This window comes from Delphinapterus leucas, chromosome 3, assembly GCF_059928025.1.
Source record: "Delphinapterus leucas isolate spDelLeu-1000000601 "Yukka" chromosome 3, BTC_Dleu_Yukka2, whole genome shotgun sequence".
NCBI lineage: Eukaryota > Metazoa > Chordata > Mammalia > Artiodactyla > Monodontidae > Delphinapterus > Delphinapterus leucas.
The window spans coordinates 125,906,682-125,927,617 of NC_143131.1; the positions used below are offsets into that span (position 1 = coordinate 125,906,682).

Below are 20,936 nucleotides of genomic sequence, written 5' to 3' on the forward strand. Positions count from 1 at the left end.
AATCTCTCTAGCTGTGGGGGAAGCAGAAAGCACCAGATGGCAAAAGGGCTGTCACAGCACTGCACCTTAGATGAAGGTGGAGGACAGGGGATGAGGCCTTGTCTCCTGATTCTCAATCATCCCCTCTCCCACTGGGATCCTCCTTCTTTCCAGATGATTCTCACACATGAAAAAGCCATGCACCCTGACCTGGTGCTCAGCCCTGTCTGCTTGCTCACTTAAAACATCAGCTCTCCTTCCTGACTGCTCTGATGTGGCTGGTTTTACTCCTATTACTCCAATTTTCAATATGTCTTCAGGTCTACCTCTAAGATTTCGATTTAAAGGCAATACACCAGAGTGAGTCGAAAGTATGGGCTCTTAACCTTAACCATAAACTAGCCATTTCTCTAAGTCCCTGTTGCCTCAGCTAAGTAACAGGGCAAAACCCACAGTGACTCAGTGTCATAACATATTTTGGAAGGAATGTTAAGCATGGTATTGACTGGGTCTGCTAAAAACTAGTACTAATTTTGTCTAGTGGCCACTAATTTTATATCCTTTGTTGACTATCTGATTTGCTCCCATCCAGGTCTGTGCCAAGCCTTCTTCATTCTACTCCAGCTTCCAGACCAACCTGATTCTTCCACTGCAAAAGGCAACCCCAGAACTTAACAGTCAGAGCCAAGCTTACAATGGGTACCCCTTCACCTTTCTTTCTCTTCCTTTCACAATATGTCTCTATACTCATCCGCTCTTCTCTGTCTTCCATGTCATAGGGAATGGTGTTACACTTGTGCTCTTAATCTTATTTCTTACTTTTCTATACTCCTCTAATTAGACACCCTCCATCATGTTACCTTAAATTTCTTCTTCTTCCCTTTGTCTTTAAGACATGCTCAGTCCATCCTAGATCTTGCTGAAGCCTTTGTTTTTTCCATTCTTCTCCTCTATCAAACATCAAAAAAATAACCCTATCTTTCCATTTCATCCTGATCACCCTTTGATTCCATTCCCAATCCTTTTAGCTAAAATTGCATTTTAAACTGCAACAAAACACCTCTTCTTGAAATATAATGGCTTTTTCTCAGTATTCATTCTCTTCAAACTTTCACAGTAAACAATAAAGCTTATAATTCACTCTCTTTATTAGAACATTCACTTCCCCTTTTTTCCGTGACTGAACCTAATAGTTTCCTACATTAATTGGTATCATAATCTTGGGAAGATTACTTAAATCCTCTGAGCCTCAACTTACTCACTGATAAAACTGGATAATAAAAATTCCTCCCTCAATCAGTTGTCATGAATATCACATTCCATATCATTAGTTACCCTATATCAAGCTCTAATTATGATCTTAGCATCTGATATACAAACACACACACACCAGAGATTTTACCTATTTATAGACACATTATATATATATATAAAACTGTATTTCACACTCAAAACCACTCTGTGAGGTATTATTTCTATGTTACAGATGAGGAAACTAAAATATCAGAACTTAACCTATGCACTCAAAGTCACACAGCCAACATTTATTAGAAACAAGATTGCAAATAAGATCCATGGGACTCTGCACACTTTTTTTTTAAGGCTGCACCATGTGGCGTGCGGGATCTTAGTTCCCTGACTGGGGATCGAACCCATGCCCCCTACATTGGGAGCGTGGAGTCTTAACCACTAAGACTAAACCACCTAAACCGTCAGGGAAGTCCCAATGCACATATTCTTAACTAAGAGATTATACTGCTCCCCAAACAGATGTAAGAGTCTAAATTTTAGGGAGGCATGCAATGTCATTTATTATCTTTTGTATGTGTTATGCTTCAGAATGTACTACAATAAGCCTGCCAAGCAAAGCACTGGTGAAGCAGACTCTACTGCCTTCCCCCAGGTTTTCATACGTATGTCCTCAAGATCAAAAGATAAATAACAGACATTTGGATAACTGTGCTTGCAAAATACAGTTTAAAATCTAATGTCAGCAACACACAGCGGAGGCTCTTGGCCTGTCAATAATAATAATAACAATCACAGCAACAATTACATGCACTGCACTTGAACACAGACTTTCATGTAAAAGACTCCAATTATGTGAACTCTATTGGGGCTAGCAATAGGTCCCACTTGACATGGCATGAAACTAAGGCTCTGGGGTGGTCTCTGTGTCGTTTGCCAACTATTTCCAGTTCTTCCCATTCCGGTTTTCAAGATTGGTGGTCAGTGGTTAAGAATCTGCCTGCCAACACAGGGGACACAGGTTCAAGCCCTGGTCCGGGAAGACCCCACACGCCGCGGAGCAACTAAGCCCATGTGCCACAACTATTGAGCCTGCACTCTAGAGCCCGGGAGCCACAACTACTGATCCCGCATGCCACAACTACTGAAGCCCATGTGCCTAGAGCCTGTGCTCCGCAACAAGAGAAACCACTGCAATGAGAAGCCTGCACACCGCAATGAAGAGTAGCCCCTGCTCAATGCAACTAGAGAAAGCCTGTGCACAGCAAACGAAGACCCAACACAGCCAAAAATAAATAAATAATTTTTTTTTAAAAAAAGAGAGAGAGAGACAAGGTAACACTGTACCCAGTAACCTCTATGGTTAGGCCAGGCCACATCCACATGACAGTGAAGGAGAGTGACACTGGTGCCACTTCTGAGATGGAATATTCAATTGCTGTAAATGGAAATCCTCAGGAATGCATCTTCACTTCACCTTGACAATGAACAATATTCCAAATGGTGACTACCCTGTCTACTTGGAATCCACTGAAGGCATGCGGCACCATCAGCTGACCACCATACATGTATAGCTTGAGTAAAAATCAACTTGTACTGTTTTAAGTCACAGAAGTCTTGGGATTATATGTTACCACAACATAACCAGCTCTTCCTAACTGATATAGGCTCATGGCACAACTGACTTCCCCAAGATCACACAGCTAGAAAATGTCAATGCCTTTCTCCAAGCCTCATAAGTGCTAAGGTCACTAGTCCTTCCACTATATCCCAGCTTGCTTCATGGGTTTATTGCCTCGAAAATAAAACAACATTTTCCCAGGAGCCAAAATATAAACCTAAGTGTAACCTGTCTGATCTGAGTTTAATATCCTCTATTTTGGTGAAATAAAGAAATTTTGATATTTTCATTTATTTCGTAAATAGGCCAAGCAGCCTATACTTAATCTCTTCTACTATATGAGGTCTGGAATTCTAAGTAACAACATTCCCCACCTCCAGAGCAGACAGAAAAATACTTCTCACCTTGCATAATCAATCTGTTGGTCAGACAGGAAGTAGCAATTGAGTGACAAGGACTGTATCACCACCCAGGGTGTGACACTGTGCTTTGAGAGCCTCTCAGAGCCAACACTGACTCTGGATGACCTCACAGGAAAGGTGGAGAAACCAAGCATTGCCTTATAAACATGCCCCTTTCCTAGGGTATGGCTGATGCAGTTGTTGTGACGGTCCTGAGCAGCCTCTGAATCACAGCCATCTCCATCATGAAGATCATTGGGGATCTCCTTCTGTTCTGTACAGTGGCCCATCTCTGCACCTGCTCAGGTAAGTTAAGGGTAGATAGTGCCCTGTATAGCCATTAAGCTTGTTCTCTGAAATAGCCCCTTATAGGATGTGAACATCTCAGAGAAATGTCTGGTCATGTGGATTTAAAGTATACTGGTTTGTAACAGAAACAGCCCTGGCCTGGAAAAGGAGACTCTTATGTCCCACCTGGAGTTGAGGGATTTGGATCTAGTGCATTCCTTTTAAGGATTTCTATTTCCATTCATGGAACCAAAAAAACCAAAAAAACAAAAAAGCCTTATGTTTTCGTAAGTCTCCCATTTTATTAGGACACTAGAAATTGCTGGTGCTATTAGATACCACTCCTCAGTGCAAAGACTCAGAGAAACTTGGATCTCTCTCCAAATCAATACAGGAGGATCGATATAAAGCACGATTCTCCAAAACCCAGGAGTCAACAATTAAACTTTTAAACAGTGAAAAATTACTTAAATAAGATTCTGATGCCTTGGAGATATCCCATTACATTCCTTTATATCAACTAGGAGGGGGAGAATATCAAAGATGGTGCTTCAGGCTCTTAGAAGTGGTGACTGCAATATTTTTATTGCTATCTGATTTAAAACATTATCAGAAACACGATGAACTCCAGAAAACGTCCCATGGTCAATAAACAGAGGAACTTTGGATGATTCTCTTACTTGAACCAAGGCTTACCTAACCTATTGGCCATCTGGCTTCCTCAGCAAACAGCTGGGTTTTGTGAAAGGACGGGGTAGGTGCTGAAACTCATCACCAGAGAACTACAGAGTCTCAATCGACAGACTTTCTGTTAATTAATGAGACATCACAACTTTGCTTTATTTGTAACACTTCCAACTGTATATCTCTTTCAGAAGCTGCCAGTCTGCCTTTAAAAACAGTGAGTATATTGAACCACACTTTAATTTTAATTTCCTATTTAGTTTTACTTTAATTTCCTATTTACTATATTTAGCCAACAAATACTTATGAAATATATATGTAAGATTAATTCAGTATGCTTGGGGGGGTGAAAGGGAAGGCAGCCACAGATAAATTGCCTTTGCTTTTCAGAAGGCAGCTGAAGAAATATGACATACATATATGTAAATAACCACAGCCTAAAGAAAATTTTCCAGAATTAAGAAAGAGCAGGAGAGGACTTCTAGCTGAGAAGATGGTGATGTCTTCATGGAAGGGATAACATGTGAGAGGCAAGAGACATTTACCTTGGCTAACTGCACAGACTCTGGATTCAGATCCCAGCCCTACCACTTACCAGCTTTTATGTTAGACAAGTTCTCTTTTTAAGCCCAAATTTCCCTCATCTGTAAAATAGGGGTAATAGTAGAACCTACCCTATTCAGTTGTTCTGAAGATTAAACAAAGAAATTTCATGTAAAATTTAAGTTTAATGCCTGGCAAAGAAATGCACATATGTATACACACACACACACACACACACACACATACATATATAATAGAAGTGGTGCTGGTAGTACTAGTATTTGTCAGAGTGGTCATATTATTATCAATAGAAGTAGCCACAGCAGCATCAGAATACTGGAGCTGGGACGTCCAAGATGGTACTGTGCTTCCTGTTCAGTAGAGGCCAGGGTAGCCCAGCTTGAGGACCAGGAGAAAAGCAGGACATCCTCCTGTGACTGTCGCAGGTAGACTGCAGCATTTACAAGAAGCACCCAGTGGTGGCCATCCCCTGCCCCATCACATACCTGCCTGTTTGTGGTCTGACTACATCACCTATGGGAATGAATGCCACTTGCGCATTGAGAGCTTGTGAGTACTGCATGGGAAGAAAAAGCACCTAGGGCAGCGTCCTCCACTGCAATCTTCTCCTCTTTCCACAAGCCTGCTTAAGTCTCCAGAAGCTATACTCTGCCCACCCAGAGAAGCTGGGAGAGATAGAAAACTTGCTGCCTCACAGTCAGATTAGGGTTGAGCCACCTGCTCTGCCAGCTTGGACTGGTCCCTCCATGACAGAACCTCTAATTCCTGTCTGTCAATTGAGAGAGTCTAACAAGACCATGAGCTTCCAAACTGCTGTCCCCAGAGCCCAGAGGTTCCGTAGAGGCAAGTCAGGAGTCGCCAAAGAGGTTATGGGGATCGTTTGGGGTGGTCTCCAATCCCAACCAGCTTTGGACTATTTTAAGGAGTAGAGTTCCAAATAATTTCTTATTGGAAGAAAGGGTTCTGAATCCCACACTAAAAAATAATTGAAAACCACTATCTTACAGGACTTCTAAGAGACTTAACAGCCAACAGATGATTCTTGGATAAACTGTAGCCAGAGGGTCTTTACCCTCCTCAGTTTCCTAGGGGCTCTAAATATCTGCAGCCTTAGGGAGACAGGGAGGACAAGGCTACCACAAAGATTATATTCTCTTTGATCTAAAATAGGGGAATACAAGCTGTCAGTACTTGGACCAGAATCCCATGAACATGTTTTAAGTATTTTGTTTGGCCTGCACAGGGTTTTGGAAGGCAATAACCACCAGGCAGATGTCACTTCTTTGGTACAAAACAGGCAACTCAGCATTTACTATCTTAACACCAAGTCCCCTTTGCTCACTGTTAACTCTCTTTTAGACCACTGGATTTTGGCCACTTATCTCAGATCTTGTGGTTTTTCATCTTTGTGACTATCTTATCAAGTTAAAATATGGAGTTAGGGCCTGAGCCCAGAAGGATATGTCTACATATTGATTCCTACTCAGGAACTTTTATTTCACAAAAGGGAAGATTCTCTAATGTGCACAGACACTGAGTCCTCAGCCTAGAAACCAGCCCGTGTCCAAGGACACTGAAGGGGACATGTGGTGGAAGTTCTCCTCACTAGTGCAGGATCCAGCCTCATCACAGGCCCTGCTGACCAGAAAAGGCTGAGGGGCAGCCCACCTCAGCTTCCCTTGTCAGACGTCCCCCTTCTTTGTTGTTTTAAGACATTGGGTGATCAGTCTGGGCTCTGGGATAAGTGGAGGCAGCAGGTGGGATGGAAGTGTCACTGGTCTAGGGACATTCTGCTTCTGCCTCTGTCAGGAACTGCCTGCGGCCAGGACATTCCTTTTTAGAGACTCATTTTCCTCATCTGTAAGATGAGGTTCTGCCTATAATCTCTATAGTTCCTTTCAGCTCTAATATTGTATAAAATTTCCTCTTGTGCTAATGAACCCTGTTAACTGTGTTGTTCCCATAGGAAGAGTACTGAAAAAGTTCAGTTTCTTCGTGAAGGAAGATGTTAACTTCTCCATAGACGTGATTACAGAGCAAGGATATCGTCATTGTTATCTTCATCATCCCTGGGCCTTTTCCCTCATGTTGGCACAGGTTCCCAGAGGGTGGGGTTGGTAGGGAGGGGGCAGACACAGATTCAGAGTCATCTTTGCTGGGTGGAGAAAATTGCGCTCTCCTTCAGACTCCCCACCTCACTGACTGACAAATACAAACATGTCAAAATAAACTAAAAAGTACAATGAAATTCTAACAATTCATTGTTGAGGTCTAAGTATCAAATAAAATAATTACGCTTATTAAAAACTTTGTAGAACTATCATCTACCTAGTAACCTTAATAGATCAAAAGATAAAAACCCATTTTAAATGGAACATAAAGAGCAAAATATGTATAACACCAAGAGCAATGGTCATAAATTTTTTTAGGAATGACATGCCTTCATAACTACAAATTTATTCCATAAATACCTTTCATAGTAATAATTTTATAGCAAAAATTATCAAAATAAACCAGTGAACTTTCTGACACAGTTTAAAAAATCTAACTTAATCCTAAGGTTTAAAAAGTATATTTTTAGAATTGGCAAAAAAATTTTCATCTGCAATGAAAGAGACACTATTTGGGTAATTTATTTTCTAATTATTCTAATGAAACTCTAATTCCTAGCCAAGTCTTCTTTACTTGACCATACCAGCCTGTTTTAACAATGATGCTGTGTGACTCTACTCAGGGAGTAGGGCACACTTGTAAATGCTACTCTAAATTTAACACAGCTCTGAACCACCTTTATTATTTTAATTATCAATCTAATTGTGCCACCAATGTCAGCTATTCCATGTTAATAAATACCGACCCATGATTTTAGACTCCCAACCCTCTAATCCTAATGTTAAATGCATAATTTATCCATAAACCTAGCCAGTTCATAGTGCTTAACTCAAATCTATGCTTAACACTAAGCTCACAATATTTGACTCCAATCTGTTAATCACAGTAAGGCGCTCAGTAATCTAATAATTCTCAGCCTTTGATGTTTCTGACACACCTTCTCAACCCAATCATAGACATGAAGAACCAGTATGTAAGTGCACAAAAGAGAAGAAATATTGGTCCAGAAATGCTGAGTAGTGAATAAAAACAAAAGACCACTCTTTCTCCTTCCATTTCATTTCCTTTTTCCTATCAAATAGTTTTCCTTTTCTCTATCTTACTTTTTTCTCTTTCTATATATTCCTTCTCTGTGATTTTTTATTGCTCTTTTAACTTTTCCTAACTTTCCCTTAAATTCAATACCTTTTTCTCATTCTCTCTAGCCCCCATAAGTATCTTTTATTTATTCAAGCCTTCCAACATCCATACCTCAAGGTCTGACTGTAAATCCCTTTGCAGCGATGGTCAGATGAGCACATATGCCCACATACACCCTTCGGGAAAATTTATATTTTTAGACATTTGTCTCAAAATGAAGAGAGCTTGGGACCCACCTCCAAAACTTTTATCACATATATTATTCTGTAGTCAAATCCTTACCTAGGTTTGAGGCCTAATTTATAGCTTATATCTCAACATTTAGAAATAAATTCTAATTTCACATAAATCCAAACAATGTTCACCTTATATCTAAATCCCAATTTTTACCTTTCACAGCTACTTCTATAGCGTAATTCTTAACCATTCTCCTCAAAAGCCAACTCTTAATTCTCTCTTTTAACTCAAACCTCGAAATAGAAATCTTTAACATTATTCTGCATATGATTCATTTCATATAAATAAATCTGAGAACCAACACTGAAGTCAGTCCTGAACTTTTAAAACTGTCAACCAAATTTTTTGTTGTCTCTGGGTCTTATTTCTATTCACTGATTGAATCAAAATGCCTGTTTATATGAATACGGTACTCTGCTTGTGTGTGACTGTGTCACTGGAAGCTATAATCTCACTTTGTGTGTCAATAAGTACTTAGGTATATGTTCACACGTGACTCTTTATAGACGACCAGATCATTGCTGGTGGCCCCAGTGATCTGGCCATAAGAACTGTATTTGAAAGTCATTATGCATGAGAAAATAGTGAGTTACTCATTTTCAGTTTATAAATATGCAGGTTGTTCCATTTAATATCTTACTGTTGACTATTTACACTGGTACAAATAAGTCCCTGTTGTTGGTTTCCCCAAGTACTGAAAGGCTGAAGTTGAAATAAAACAAAAATTTAAAACACAAGATAACAGAAAAAATAAAACACGGCTAAGGAATTTTCATTTATAACAAAATCATTTTTCAACCTGAACTGTTTCTTTGACTCCAGTTGCTTTAAAGTTAAATGATTTCAAGCCAATTCTGTGCCTCCGTGACAAGCTGCTTCTATCGAGACCTAATTGAGTCTGCCTTACTGCATGTCTCTCTCAGCTTGGGTCTCCTGGTTATCAGTTTGTGCCTAAAAAGCTGCCAGGAAGTGTCTATTTCTAATAGTCTTGTTTATTTCCCACCGTGTCTATAAGCAATCTCACAGAGTTGCCTGAGAGGTGGGACAAGAAATAAGTTCCTCACCTTCCACAGTCATTCTGCCGCACCAGTGAAGACACGATGCACTTGTGGCTTCCTCAAGCCAATGACCTGGGACCTCTGTGTTCTTTGGGAACTTTGGGGAAGGGATCAGTCTTGCCCACACACTTGGAGCTCTGGATTATAAGCCTGGATCTGGAAAGCCAGATATCTAATCACAAATGTAAATGTGAAGTAAATTTATTTTAAAAATTTTACATTTCCAGGTTTAGGCCTTGGAGAACACATGATTTTATTTAGTTTTACTCGCTTCTCTGTACTCATAAACATTTGCATCATTGAGGTCTTTATCAACCTCATCATCATTGTCTTCATTATAAAACTCCACCAAGCAACTCATGAGAACACAACGAACCTTTAAATAGAAGACTGTGTGCTTACCCCAACCTGAACATTTACCAGGTGTGTAGCTGTGGGTAGGTCACTCTATATATGCAATATCCTTTTCCTTACTGATAAAGAGAATAATAATCCCTAGTTTAACCTGTATATTGTGAGAATCAGATGAGATATGCATGTGTACATGCTTTGTAAATTATAAAGTCTGAGAGAAATGAAAGGGATGATTATGATGTGTGTGCCCTTTCTTCTCCAACATTTACAAAAGCATAAAAACATATACCACATTTTTTTGGCAATACGCTTGGCATGTTAAAGTCTCATGACCAGTAAATTCTCAGGCATTTTTCCTTGGTTTGAGAAATGGGAACATTTCTGTTCATTAGAAATTGATACTAGAAAGTGAAAAGGAGAATATGTAGTTTAAACATATAAGATTACACACATTTACTTATACAGTTTGCCCCATTTGAACATGGCCTCACTTAATAGCATGAGTAAAATTGCAATAAAAATGATATTTACATAATCTCAAGGAATATTATTACAATGTATTTATTAATTTTGAAAGGAAAAAAGAGTAACTTTACAGTGGAGAACCTGGCAGCTACTAACTTACTCGAGTGATTAAAGTTAGCATCATTAGTGATGGGGCAAATCAACATCATGTATGCACACGTCAGGGTGGGTCCAGGGGTGTATCTAGCAGCTGTGGACTTTGTTGGTACACTCACCAGGTAGTGGGTGGCATCACACACAGGATCCCAATGACCAGCACCTGGGAAGGAGTACCCAGAGGTCCCTTTCAAGGCAGGAGCACTCTGGTTCTGCCCACGTAACACCACAGCTTGGAGGCAGATCTAGGGTGAACAGATCCTGGGGGAGCCCTACCACTGAGGCAGACTAGGTCCCAGGCAGCAGCAAAATCACTTCAATTCCTGGAGCCACAACACCCCAGCCTCCAGAGCCCAGCACTAGGTCTGGGACAAACACAATGGAGAAAGGGACGCAAAATTGGGCTGCCTCTGGGCAGAACCACAAACACCTGCACGTGCAGTCCATAGGTTCACTTTGACCACATGGGCCTCACTTGCTTCAGCATTCACCGCCTTGGGGACAGAGCACACATGTAAAGGCAATGGACCCTTAATGAAACCAACCCTCAGCGCTTCTACTCTAAAATCTGGGGAGGAGACCCCACCCTCAACAGGGCTATGACAGCCATGGAGCAAAGAGGAGGCCCCTCCCATCATCCAGTGCAGGCTCTGGTCACCACAACACCATCACACCCCTTATCAAGGGGATAATGGCCAGCACATGCTGAGGAAAGAAGTGGCTGGCATCCATACCAAAAACAGCCCTGGCACCAAAAATACCAGACTTACACAGTCTACACACGGATGTTCCCACATAAAAACACCCCTTCAAGGCCACAGTAGATAACTTGTTCTGTCTCTATGAGTTTATGGGAAACAGTTAAGTAACATGAAAAAGCAGAGGAACTATTCCCAATTAAAAGAACAAGAGAAATCCCCTGAAAGAACAAACAACGAAACAGACCTCTCAAGTCTACCAGACCCCAAGTTCAAAAAGGAGGTAATAAAAATGCTGAAGGAAATAAGAAAGATTATCAATAGAAATGCAGATCAGTGTAACAAGGAACTAAAAACTATAAAGAGGAACCAATCAAAATTAGACAACTCAATTGCCAAGATAAAAACCAAGCTAAAAGTAATGAATAGCAGACTAAGTTTCACAGAAGAATAAATAAGTGATCTGGAAGACAGAATAACAGAAATCATTCAATCGTATCAGCAGACAGAAAGACATGAAAAGAAGATGAAAGCAACATACGAGATGTATGGGATAATATAAAGTGTGCAAACTTACGCATAATAGGGATTCCAGAAGAGGAAGAAAGAGAAGCGGGGATCAAAAATATATTTGGAGGACTTCCCTGGTGGCGCAGTGGTTAAGAATCTGCCTGCCAACACAGGGGACAAATCTTCCTGGTCCAGGAAGATTCCACATGCCGCAGAGCAACTAAGCCTGTGTGCCACAACTACTGAGCCTGCGCTCTAGAGACCACGAGCCACAACTACTGAGCCTGTGTGCCACAACTACTGAAGCATGCATGCCTAGAGCCCATGCCTCACAACAAGAGAAGCCACCACAATGAGAAGCCCGCACACCACAACAAGGAGTAGCCCCCACTCTCTGCAACAAGGGAAAAAAGCCCACATGCAGCAATGAAGACCCAATGTAGCCAAAAATAAAACTAATTAATTAGTTAAATATATATATATATATATATATATATATGGAGAAATTACGGCTGAAAGCTTACCAAACCTGAAGGAAAAGATATCCACATATGAGAATCAGAGAGGGTCCAACACAAGATGAACCCAAAAAGACCCACAACAAGACATCATAATTAAAGTGGCAAAAGTTAAAGAGATTATTCTAAAGGCAGCAAGAGGAAAACAAAAAGTTATAAGGGACCCCTCATAAGGTTATCTGCTGATTTATTTGCAGAAAATTTGTAGGCCAGAGGGAGTGGCATGATATATCAAAGTGCTGAAAGAGAAAAACCTGCAACCTAGGATACCCTACCCACCAAAATTATGATTTACAATAGAAGGAGAGATAAAGAATTTCTCAGAGAAGCAATAACTAAAAGAATACAACAATACTAAACCTAATAGCAATAGTTAAGTTCTTCTCTAAATAGAAAAGAAGCAAAAACCTATAGGAAAGGGAAAAACACAATAGGAAAGGCAAATACATAAAAGGATTGAAGATCACTTAAAGAAACCAGTACACAGACTAAGAAACAATCAAAAAAAATTTTTTTAAAGCAATTATAACTATAATCAACAGCAAAAAGATGTAAAATAGGACCTCAAAATCGCAAAATGTGAAGAAGGAAGGAAAAAAGTGTAGGCCTTTTAGAATGTGTTTCAACCTATACAACTATCAGTCTAAAGCAAGTTGATAGAGCTATGGGTTAACATACTTGAAAAGCAGGGTAATCACAAATCAAAAACATACAACAGACTGACAAAACAAACAAAAATGCAAAAAGAAAGGAACTTAAGCGTAATACAAAAGAAAACCATCAAACCACAAAAGGAAAAACAAAAAGATGACATGAACAAAGAAGAACTACAAAATCGATTGGAAAACAACGTAAAAATGGCAATAAACACATACTCATCAATAATTACTTTAAATGTCAAAGGACTAAATGCTTGGATCAAAAGACATAGAGTCAAAGATTAGATAAGCCAAGAACTACAATACGCTTCATACAAGAGACTCACTTCAGGGTGAAAGACATATAAGTTGAAAGTGAGGGGATGTAAAAAAGATATTTCAGGCAAATGGGAATGACAAAAAGCAGGGGTAGCAATACTTGGACAAAAGAGACTTTAAAAGAAAGTTCATAAAGAAAGACAAAGAAGGACATTATATAATGATAAAGGAATCAATACCAGAAGAGAATATTACATCCGTTGACAAATATGCACCTGATATAGGAGCACCGAAATATATAAGATAAATACTAACAGACGTAAAGGGAGAAATGGACAGAAATACAATAATAGTAGGAGACTTTAACACCCCACTGACATCAATTGACAGGTCTTACAGATAGAAAATCAATAAGGCAACACAGATCCTAAATGACACAACACCAGTTGGACTTAATTGGCACATACAGGACACTACATCCAAAAGAAAAACCAGAATGCCCATTTTTTTTCAAGTGCACATGGAACATTCTCTAGGATATATCACATGCTAGGTCACAAAACAAGCCTCAACGAATTCAAGATGACATAAACCATTTCAAGCATCTTTTCTGACCACAATGGTGTGAAACTAGAAATCAACCACAGAAAGAGAAATGAGAAAAAAAAACCCAAAACGATTACACAGAGACTAAACAACATGTTACTGAAAAACCAGTGGGTCAATGGTGAAATCAAAGAGGAAATCAGAAAATACCTTGAGACAAACAACAATGAAAACACATCCTTACAAAATCTTATGGGATGCAGCAAAAGCAGTTCTAAGAGGGAGTTCATAGCAATAACAGGCCTTCCTCAAGAAACAAGAACTACTACAAATAGACAACCTAATCTACTACCTAAAAGAATTAGAAAAAGAACAAACAAAACCCAAAGTCAGCAGAAGGAAGGAAACGATACAGATTAGAGAGGAAATAAATAAAATAGAAACTTAAAAAAACCTGAAAAGATAAATAAAACCAAGACCTGGTTTTCTGAGAGGATAAACAAAACAAAAACCTCTAGCCAAGCTCAGCAAGAAAAAAACAGAGAGGACCCAAATAAACAGAATAAAAAATGAGAGAGGGGAAATAACACTGATACCACAGAACTACAACAAAAGCCATGAGAGAATTCTATGAACAGTTATATTCCAACAAATTGGACAATCCAGAAGAAATGGACAATTTTCTAGAAACATACAGCCTACCAAAATTGAGTTAAGAAGAAAAACAGGTAATCTGAACAGACCAATCACTAGAAGTGAAATAGAATCTGTAGACAAAACAAAACAAAACAAAAAAACACAAAAAACAAAACTCCCTGCAAACAAAAGTCCAGAACTGAATGGCTTTATTGGGGAATTCTACCAAACATAAAACAAGGAACTTGCAAGCTTCCCTGGTGGCTCAGCAGTTCAGAATCTGCCTGCCAAAGCAGGGGACACAGGTTCAAGCCCTGGTCCAGGAAGATCCCACATGCCGCGGAACGGCTGGGCCTGTGAGCCATGGCCGCTGGGCCTGCGTGTTCGGAGCCTGTGCTCTGCAGCCGGAGAGGCCACAACGGTGAGAGGCCCGCGTACCACAAAAAAAAAAAAAAAAAAAGAAGTACATCCTTACCATCCCTAGGCCTGAAGGGGAAACAGGAGGAAACCCAGAAAGAGGAAGCCCTCCATGGAGAAAACGATCTGACAGAACCTGACACACTGAAGGAAAAGTAGTCAATGGAGACCCTATAGGGAGGGCACCTCCCTCCTCAATCTCCTGCCTGCACTCTTCATTGGATGAATTAACCAGGAGCTACAGGGCAAAGAGTCCTGTGATAAAGTCCACAGCAGTTAGCGTCCCAGGGCACAGAGCAAGGTGAAGAAGGGAGAAGTGAACTGAAGATATCAGGTACATCCCCTGAGGCTGCTTGGATTTTTCCACTCACCCTGGAAGTGGTTTTCAACTAAAGGCCATTTGGTTATAGAATTAGAGTACTGGAATTTTGAATTTCTAGAAAGCACTTCAGAGAAAAGCCAAAGGCATCCAGATACCAAATGCAGAAACCCTCTTCACAACATCGGTGACAGCTTCTACTTGGACACCTCTAGCAATGGAGAGCTCATCAACTTGACAACTGAAAGCTTTGAATGGTTGGAAAGTTCTTCCATATGTTGAATCTCTATTTCTCCCTTTAGTTTCTAACCATGGGTTCTAGTTGTCTCGCAGTGCCCACATAGACCAAGTCTGTTTCTTCTTCTCAGTGACAGACTATCATAGAGTTTAAATGACTTTCATGGTTCATACTCAGTCTTCTCTTTTCCAGGTTAAACATTCTTGGAAAATATTCTCTTCATCTAAGCATGACATATGACAATACTTACCAATTTGAGTCAAAAGATGGGTTAAGGACTGGCTGTGCCATGGGACCTTGGACCAGTCATTTCAGGTCTCTAAGTCAGAGTCCTCGAAAAGTGGCAAAAATGGAAACAGAAGTAATCTCTCTTCATAAAGTGAGGACCATGTCATAATATATGTGAGAAGAAACATGTGGTGGAAAGGGCACAGGCATGTGCCAATGAGTGCTGGTCTCAAATCTAGTCTCATTTTATGATTATAAGCCAGTCACTTGTCATCTTAGAGTTGTTAACACATTTTTAAAATGAGAGTAATATCTAGGCCCATGCATTATATTTGGGAGCTCAGGGCAAAAATTAAGATGGAAGCCCATGTACTGAAAATTTATAGCTAAGACACATTTAAATAAAATTATATCCTCCTACCTTGGCAAATAATAGCTTTATTGCAATATGATAACCCAGGTTGAAAGGTAAAATTCTCAGACTCCTTAGAATTCTTTCCTGGAATATGGTGGCATGGGAGAAACTGGCCCTGGGTCATCAGTCTCTCTCCTGGACTGCATGCAGTATCTCTCTTCTCTCCACTCCCAATCCTGTCATGCCTCATGAAGAGCCTCATGCACATGGACCTACACACCAAAGCCTGCATGTCCAAACTTCACTCAAACCCCCAGCAAATGGTCATGCCTAGGTCACATCTTGGGGTGAAAGGTGTGTATCCCAGCAACACAGGCTGCCTTGGAGAATGGAGCCAAGGAAGACATTTACATAGGCCCTGTAAGCAGAATCAAGTCTGCCTGGGATGGGAATTCAGGAGTTCAGGGTTCCAGGGTATAGTCCAGAAGGAGATTACAAGTGTGTGCAGCACATGTCTTTGACCTACAAGCTCCTAGCCCTATAGGGAGAGGCATGGCTGGAGAAACTTGGGGGTCAAGGGCAAAGAAGTCCCTTTTGCAAAGGTTTAAAGATGGTAGCAGTGATACTTAATTTTCAAAACTATTGTAAGAATTAGCATGGAAGGGAAGTACTTAGAACATATAAAAATGTTAGCAATATTAAAACATATAAACGTTGTTGTTGCTATTGTTCCTGTTGTTGTTATTAGAATATGCTTGGAACACCATTAGGTACTACCGGAACGCAGGTAGCATACTGGTAAAGCTGACTCCTTCGGACTCTAAAAGACCTTGTCATTAATTATAATATCAGGGAGAATCTACATTTATCATGGCTGTTAGTTTGAAGAAGCTCTTCTGGTCTTAACTACTTTAAAGTACAGACCAGCAGTACACGCGGTATCCCTGAGAAGTTTGAGTCTTGTATTCCTATTTCTACTTTCTGGCTGTAAGCTTTGTATTCCTAAATGAAGCCTTCTCCCAGCTTGGCAAAAACTCCTAGCATGCTTTTACCATCTCAAATCACTAAGAGATGATTTAATAATCAAGATGAATTACGAAAATAATGCAAGTACAGGAGGCTTGGCTGACGCTGCTAGGTTACCTGTCTTGACTTTACCTCACTGCCCCATGTCACCTCAAGCAAATGAGAATAGCACTTGCCTCCTGTCCCTTTGCCTTTGCTTTCCATCTGTCTTCAGTGTGTATCTCCCTTTCAGCACTGCCCTAGCCGTGCCCCAGACAACGGCAGCCCAAAGAATTCTCAGATATTGTCACCTCACAGTTGCCTGGCAGACGCTGTGAAAATGCGTTTTTATGACTATCAAGAAATCACAGAATCTCAGTGCTTGAAAAAGACCAAACACCTTTAATTTTTCCATTCAAAGAGGAATCTGATTCCATATCTCTGAGAGATCAGTATTCAACTTTTACTCCTGTCTGGATAGCCCTGAAGATGGGGAATTCAGGCCTCCCTAAGGCAGCCTGTGTCACTGTTAGGCATCCTGAAGATTCAGAAAATTGTTTGCTCACTATCTTTTAACCACTCATATGCCAGGCACTGCGCTAGGGGCCCAAGATGCAATGGTAAGATCATCCTTGTCCTCAATGAACTCTTTATGTTGAGCCAAAATGTTAAATAATAGAGTGGTTAAGTTGTTGAGCTCTGGAGTCAAATTTCCCAGTGGGGCATCCTGGGGAAATCTGAGAACTGATGGTATTTTTAAAATAAGACTTCTTTCCTTAGGAGTTAGGTGTGATTTTCTCATGTGTTTGTTTTGGTAACAATATGAATTAAGCCCTGTTGCACCTGGTCATAACACAACCTTCAGCACAGAATTACTGCTTATTCATGATCTGCAGGACGCTGCCTTGTTATACAAGCCACATATTATAATAGAAATCACATATAATGGACTTGAGTCTCCATGCATGCACCCTGGTTATTTATTTAATATGTTTTATGTTAAATATGAGATAGCAGATGCTATGAACAGGGAAGTAGGAATGGGTACGGTAATAATAAAGGGTAAAGAGATCACTCTAGGAAAGGATAAAGATGGCAGAGTAGGAGGATGTGGACCTCACCTTCCCCCAACAAACACATCAAAAATATATATACATGTGGAACAATTCTCACAGAAACCGGGAGGCAGAAGATCTCTTATATAACCAAAGCTGCAAGAAAGATCCCCATGTAACAGAGTATAATGGCAAAAAAAGGGGGGGCATCAGGATGGGACTAGTGTCCCTAGGAGGGATCTGTAAAGGATGGAAGGTCCACACAAGTGGCCCCTCACCCCGGGAGGCCTCCTTGCCCGCTGGGAGGTCCACCAAGACAGAAAGAGGGGCAGGAGGGGTCTGGACTCTGCTCATTAGGAGTGCGCATTGCTGGCTTGCTAGCAATCAGGGTGGACAGAGAACAGCACTGACAGCTGCCTCCTTGCCACACTTCCCAGTCCAAAGTGCACACTGGGCAGAGCTGCTGGTACAAACTGCACCTAGGCACTGAATCTTGGGAAGATGGGCCCTGGGAGACGACTCAGTCTAGCTGAGCAAAGACTGCCAAGAGGGCCCCCAACAGGGCTGTGACAGGCACAGAGCAAAGAGGAGGCCCCACTGAACATCCAGTGCAGGCTCTGGACACCACAACACCATCACACCCCCTATTAAGGGGATAACAGACAGCACACTCTGAGGAAAGACGTGGCTGGCATCTATACCAAAAACAGCCCTGGCGCCAAAAATATAGGACTCACACAGTCTACGCAGGGACACATAAAAACACCCCTTCAGGGCCACAGTAGATAACTGTTTCTCATAAATTCATAGAGACAGAGAAAGCTAAGTAAAATGAAAAAGCAGAGGAACTATTCCCAATTAAAAGAACAAGAGTTATCCCCTGAAAGAACAAATAATGAAACAGACCTCACCAGTTTACTAGACATTGAGTTCAAAAAGGAGGTAATAAAAAAGCTAAAGGAATTAAGACTGTAACAGTCTTACAGTCTTACAGTGAAATGCAGATCACTGTAACAAAGAACTAGAAACTATGAAGAGGAACCAATCAAAATTAGACAATTAAATTGCCGAGATAAAAACCAAACTAAAAGCAATGAATAGCAGACTAAATAATGCAGAAGAATGAACAAGTGATCTGGGAAAGAGAATGATGGAAATCAATCAGAACAGCAGACAGACAAATGAAAAAGAAAAAGAAAGCAAAATATGAGATATATGGGGTAATATAAACCCCTATGCATAATAGGGGTTCCTGAAAAAGGGAATTGAAAATATATTTGAAGAAATTATAGCTGAAAACTTCCCAAGCCTAAAAAGAAACAGATATCCATGTACAGGAAGCACAGAGGTTCCCAAACCAGATAACCCCTAACAGACCCACACAAGGACATATAATTAAAAATGGCAAAAGTTCAAGAAAAAGAGAGGATTCTAAATGCAGCAAGAGAAAAACAGAGTCAATAACGAGGGAACCCCCATAAGGCTATCAGCTTATTTCTCTACAGAAACTTTGTAGGCCAGAAGGGAGTGGCATGATATATCCAAAGTCCTGAAAGGGAAAACCCTGCAAACTAGGATACCCTACCCAGCAAGATTATCATTTACAATAAAAGGAGAGATAACAGATTTCTCAAAGAAGCTAAAACTAAAATATTAAATACTAAACACTAATACTAAATACTATTTTAGTAATACTAAACCTCACCTAGAAGCAATAATGAAAGACCTTCTCTAAATAGAAAAGAAGCAAAGTTCTACAGGAAAGGGAAAAACACAATAGGAAAGGCAAATATATAAAGGGATTGAAGGTCACTTAAATAAGCCATTACATAGATTAAAAAACAATCAAAAACCTTTTTTTTGTAAAAGTGAAGAGAAAAAGGATAAATGTGAAGATAAAAAATAAAACAGGACATCAAAATCACGAGATGTGGGGTAGGGGAGTAAAAAATTGTACAACTTTTAAAATGTGTTTGAACTTATATAAGTCTAAAGCAAGTAGATATAGTTATGGGTTAACATACTTGAAAACCAGAGTAACCACAAACTAAAAACATAGATTCACAAAAATCAAAAAGAAAGGAATTCAAGCATAATACAAAAGAAAAACATCAAACCACAAAAGGAAAAACAAAAGAAAAAATGAACAAATAAGAACTACAAAATCAACTGGAAAACGAGATTTAAAATGGCATAAGTACTTACTTATCAATAATTACTTTAAATGTCAATGGACTAAATGCTCTGATCAAAAGACAGAGTGTCAGACTGGATTAAAATAAACAAGAACCTACAATATTCTGCCTACAAGAGACTCAGCTGAAGGCAAAAGACTCACATAGATTGAAAGTGAGGGGATGGAAAAAAGATATTTCATGCAAATGGGAATGATAAAAAGCATATGAGAAGCAATACTCATATCAGACAAAATAGGCTTTAAGCCAAAGTCCATAAAGAAAGACAAAGAAGGACATTATATAATGATAAAGGGATCAATAAAAGAAGAGGGTATTACACTTGTTAACATAAATGAACCCAATATAGGAGCACCAAAAACACAGCAAACAAGTACTAACAGACTTAAAGGGAGAAACTGACAGGAATACAATAAAAGTAAAAGACTTTAACACCCCACTGACATCAACGGAAAGATCTTTCAGACAGAAAATTAATAAGGCAATAGATACTAAATGATATAATAGGACAGCTAGACTTAATTGATATCAACAGGACACTACATCCAAGAAAAGCAGAATACACATTCTTTTCAACAGTGCATGGAACATTTTCTAGGATAGACCACATACTAAGACACAAAACAAGCTTCAACAAACTTAAGGGAACAGAAATTATTTCAAGCATCTTTTCTGACCATAACAGTATGAAATTAGAAATCAACCACAGGAAGAAAAATGGGAAAGAAACAATCACATGGAGACTAAACAACACGCTACTAAAAAACCAGTGGGCTTCCCTGGTGGCGCAGTGGTTGAGAGTCCGCCTGCCGATGCAGGGGACACGGGTTCGTGCCCCAGTCTGGGAAGATCCCACATACCGCAGAGCGGCTAGGCCCGTGAGCCATGGCCGCTGAACCTGCACGTCCGGATCCTGTGCTCTGCAATGGGAGAGGCCACAACAGTGAGAGGCCTGCGTACCGCAAAAAAAAAACCAAAAAAAAACAGTGACC

The 20,936-nt window shown here is 40.1% G+C and overlaps 1 protein-coding gene and 1 long non-coding RNA gene across 2 annotated transcripts in view; one reads left to right on the forward strand and one right to left on the reverse strand.

Moving 5' to 3' along the window:
• Positions 1-20,936, reverse strand: part of LOC149749687 (uncharacterized) — a 79,539-nt gene that overhangs the window by 35,161 nt on the left and 23,442 nt on the right. The gene's annotated exons all lie outside the window — the stretch shown is intronic.
• On the forward strand, positions 3,350-7,092 carry SPINK7 (serine peptidase inhibitor Kazal type 7). Its single transcript, XM_089909483.1, is given in 4 exon segments — positions 3,350-3,555; positions 4,413-4,442; positions 5,215-5,283; positions 5,286-7,092. Coding segments are annotated over 4 exon segments (273 nt in total). The 5' UTR covers positions 3,350-3,434; the 3' UTR covers positions 5,339-7,092.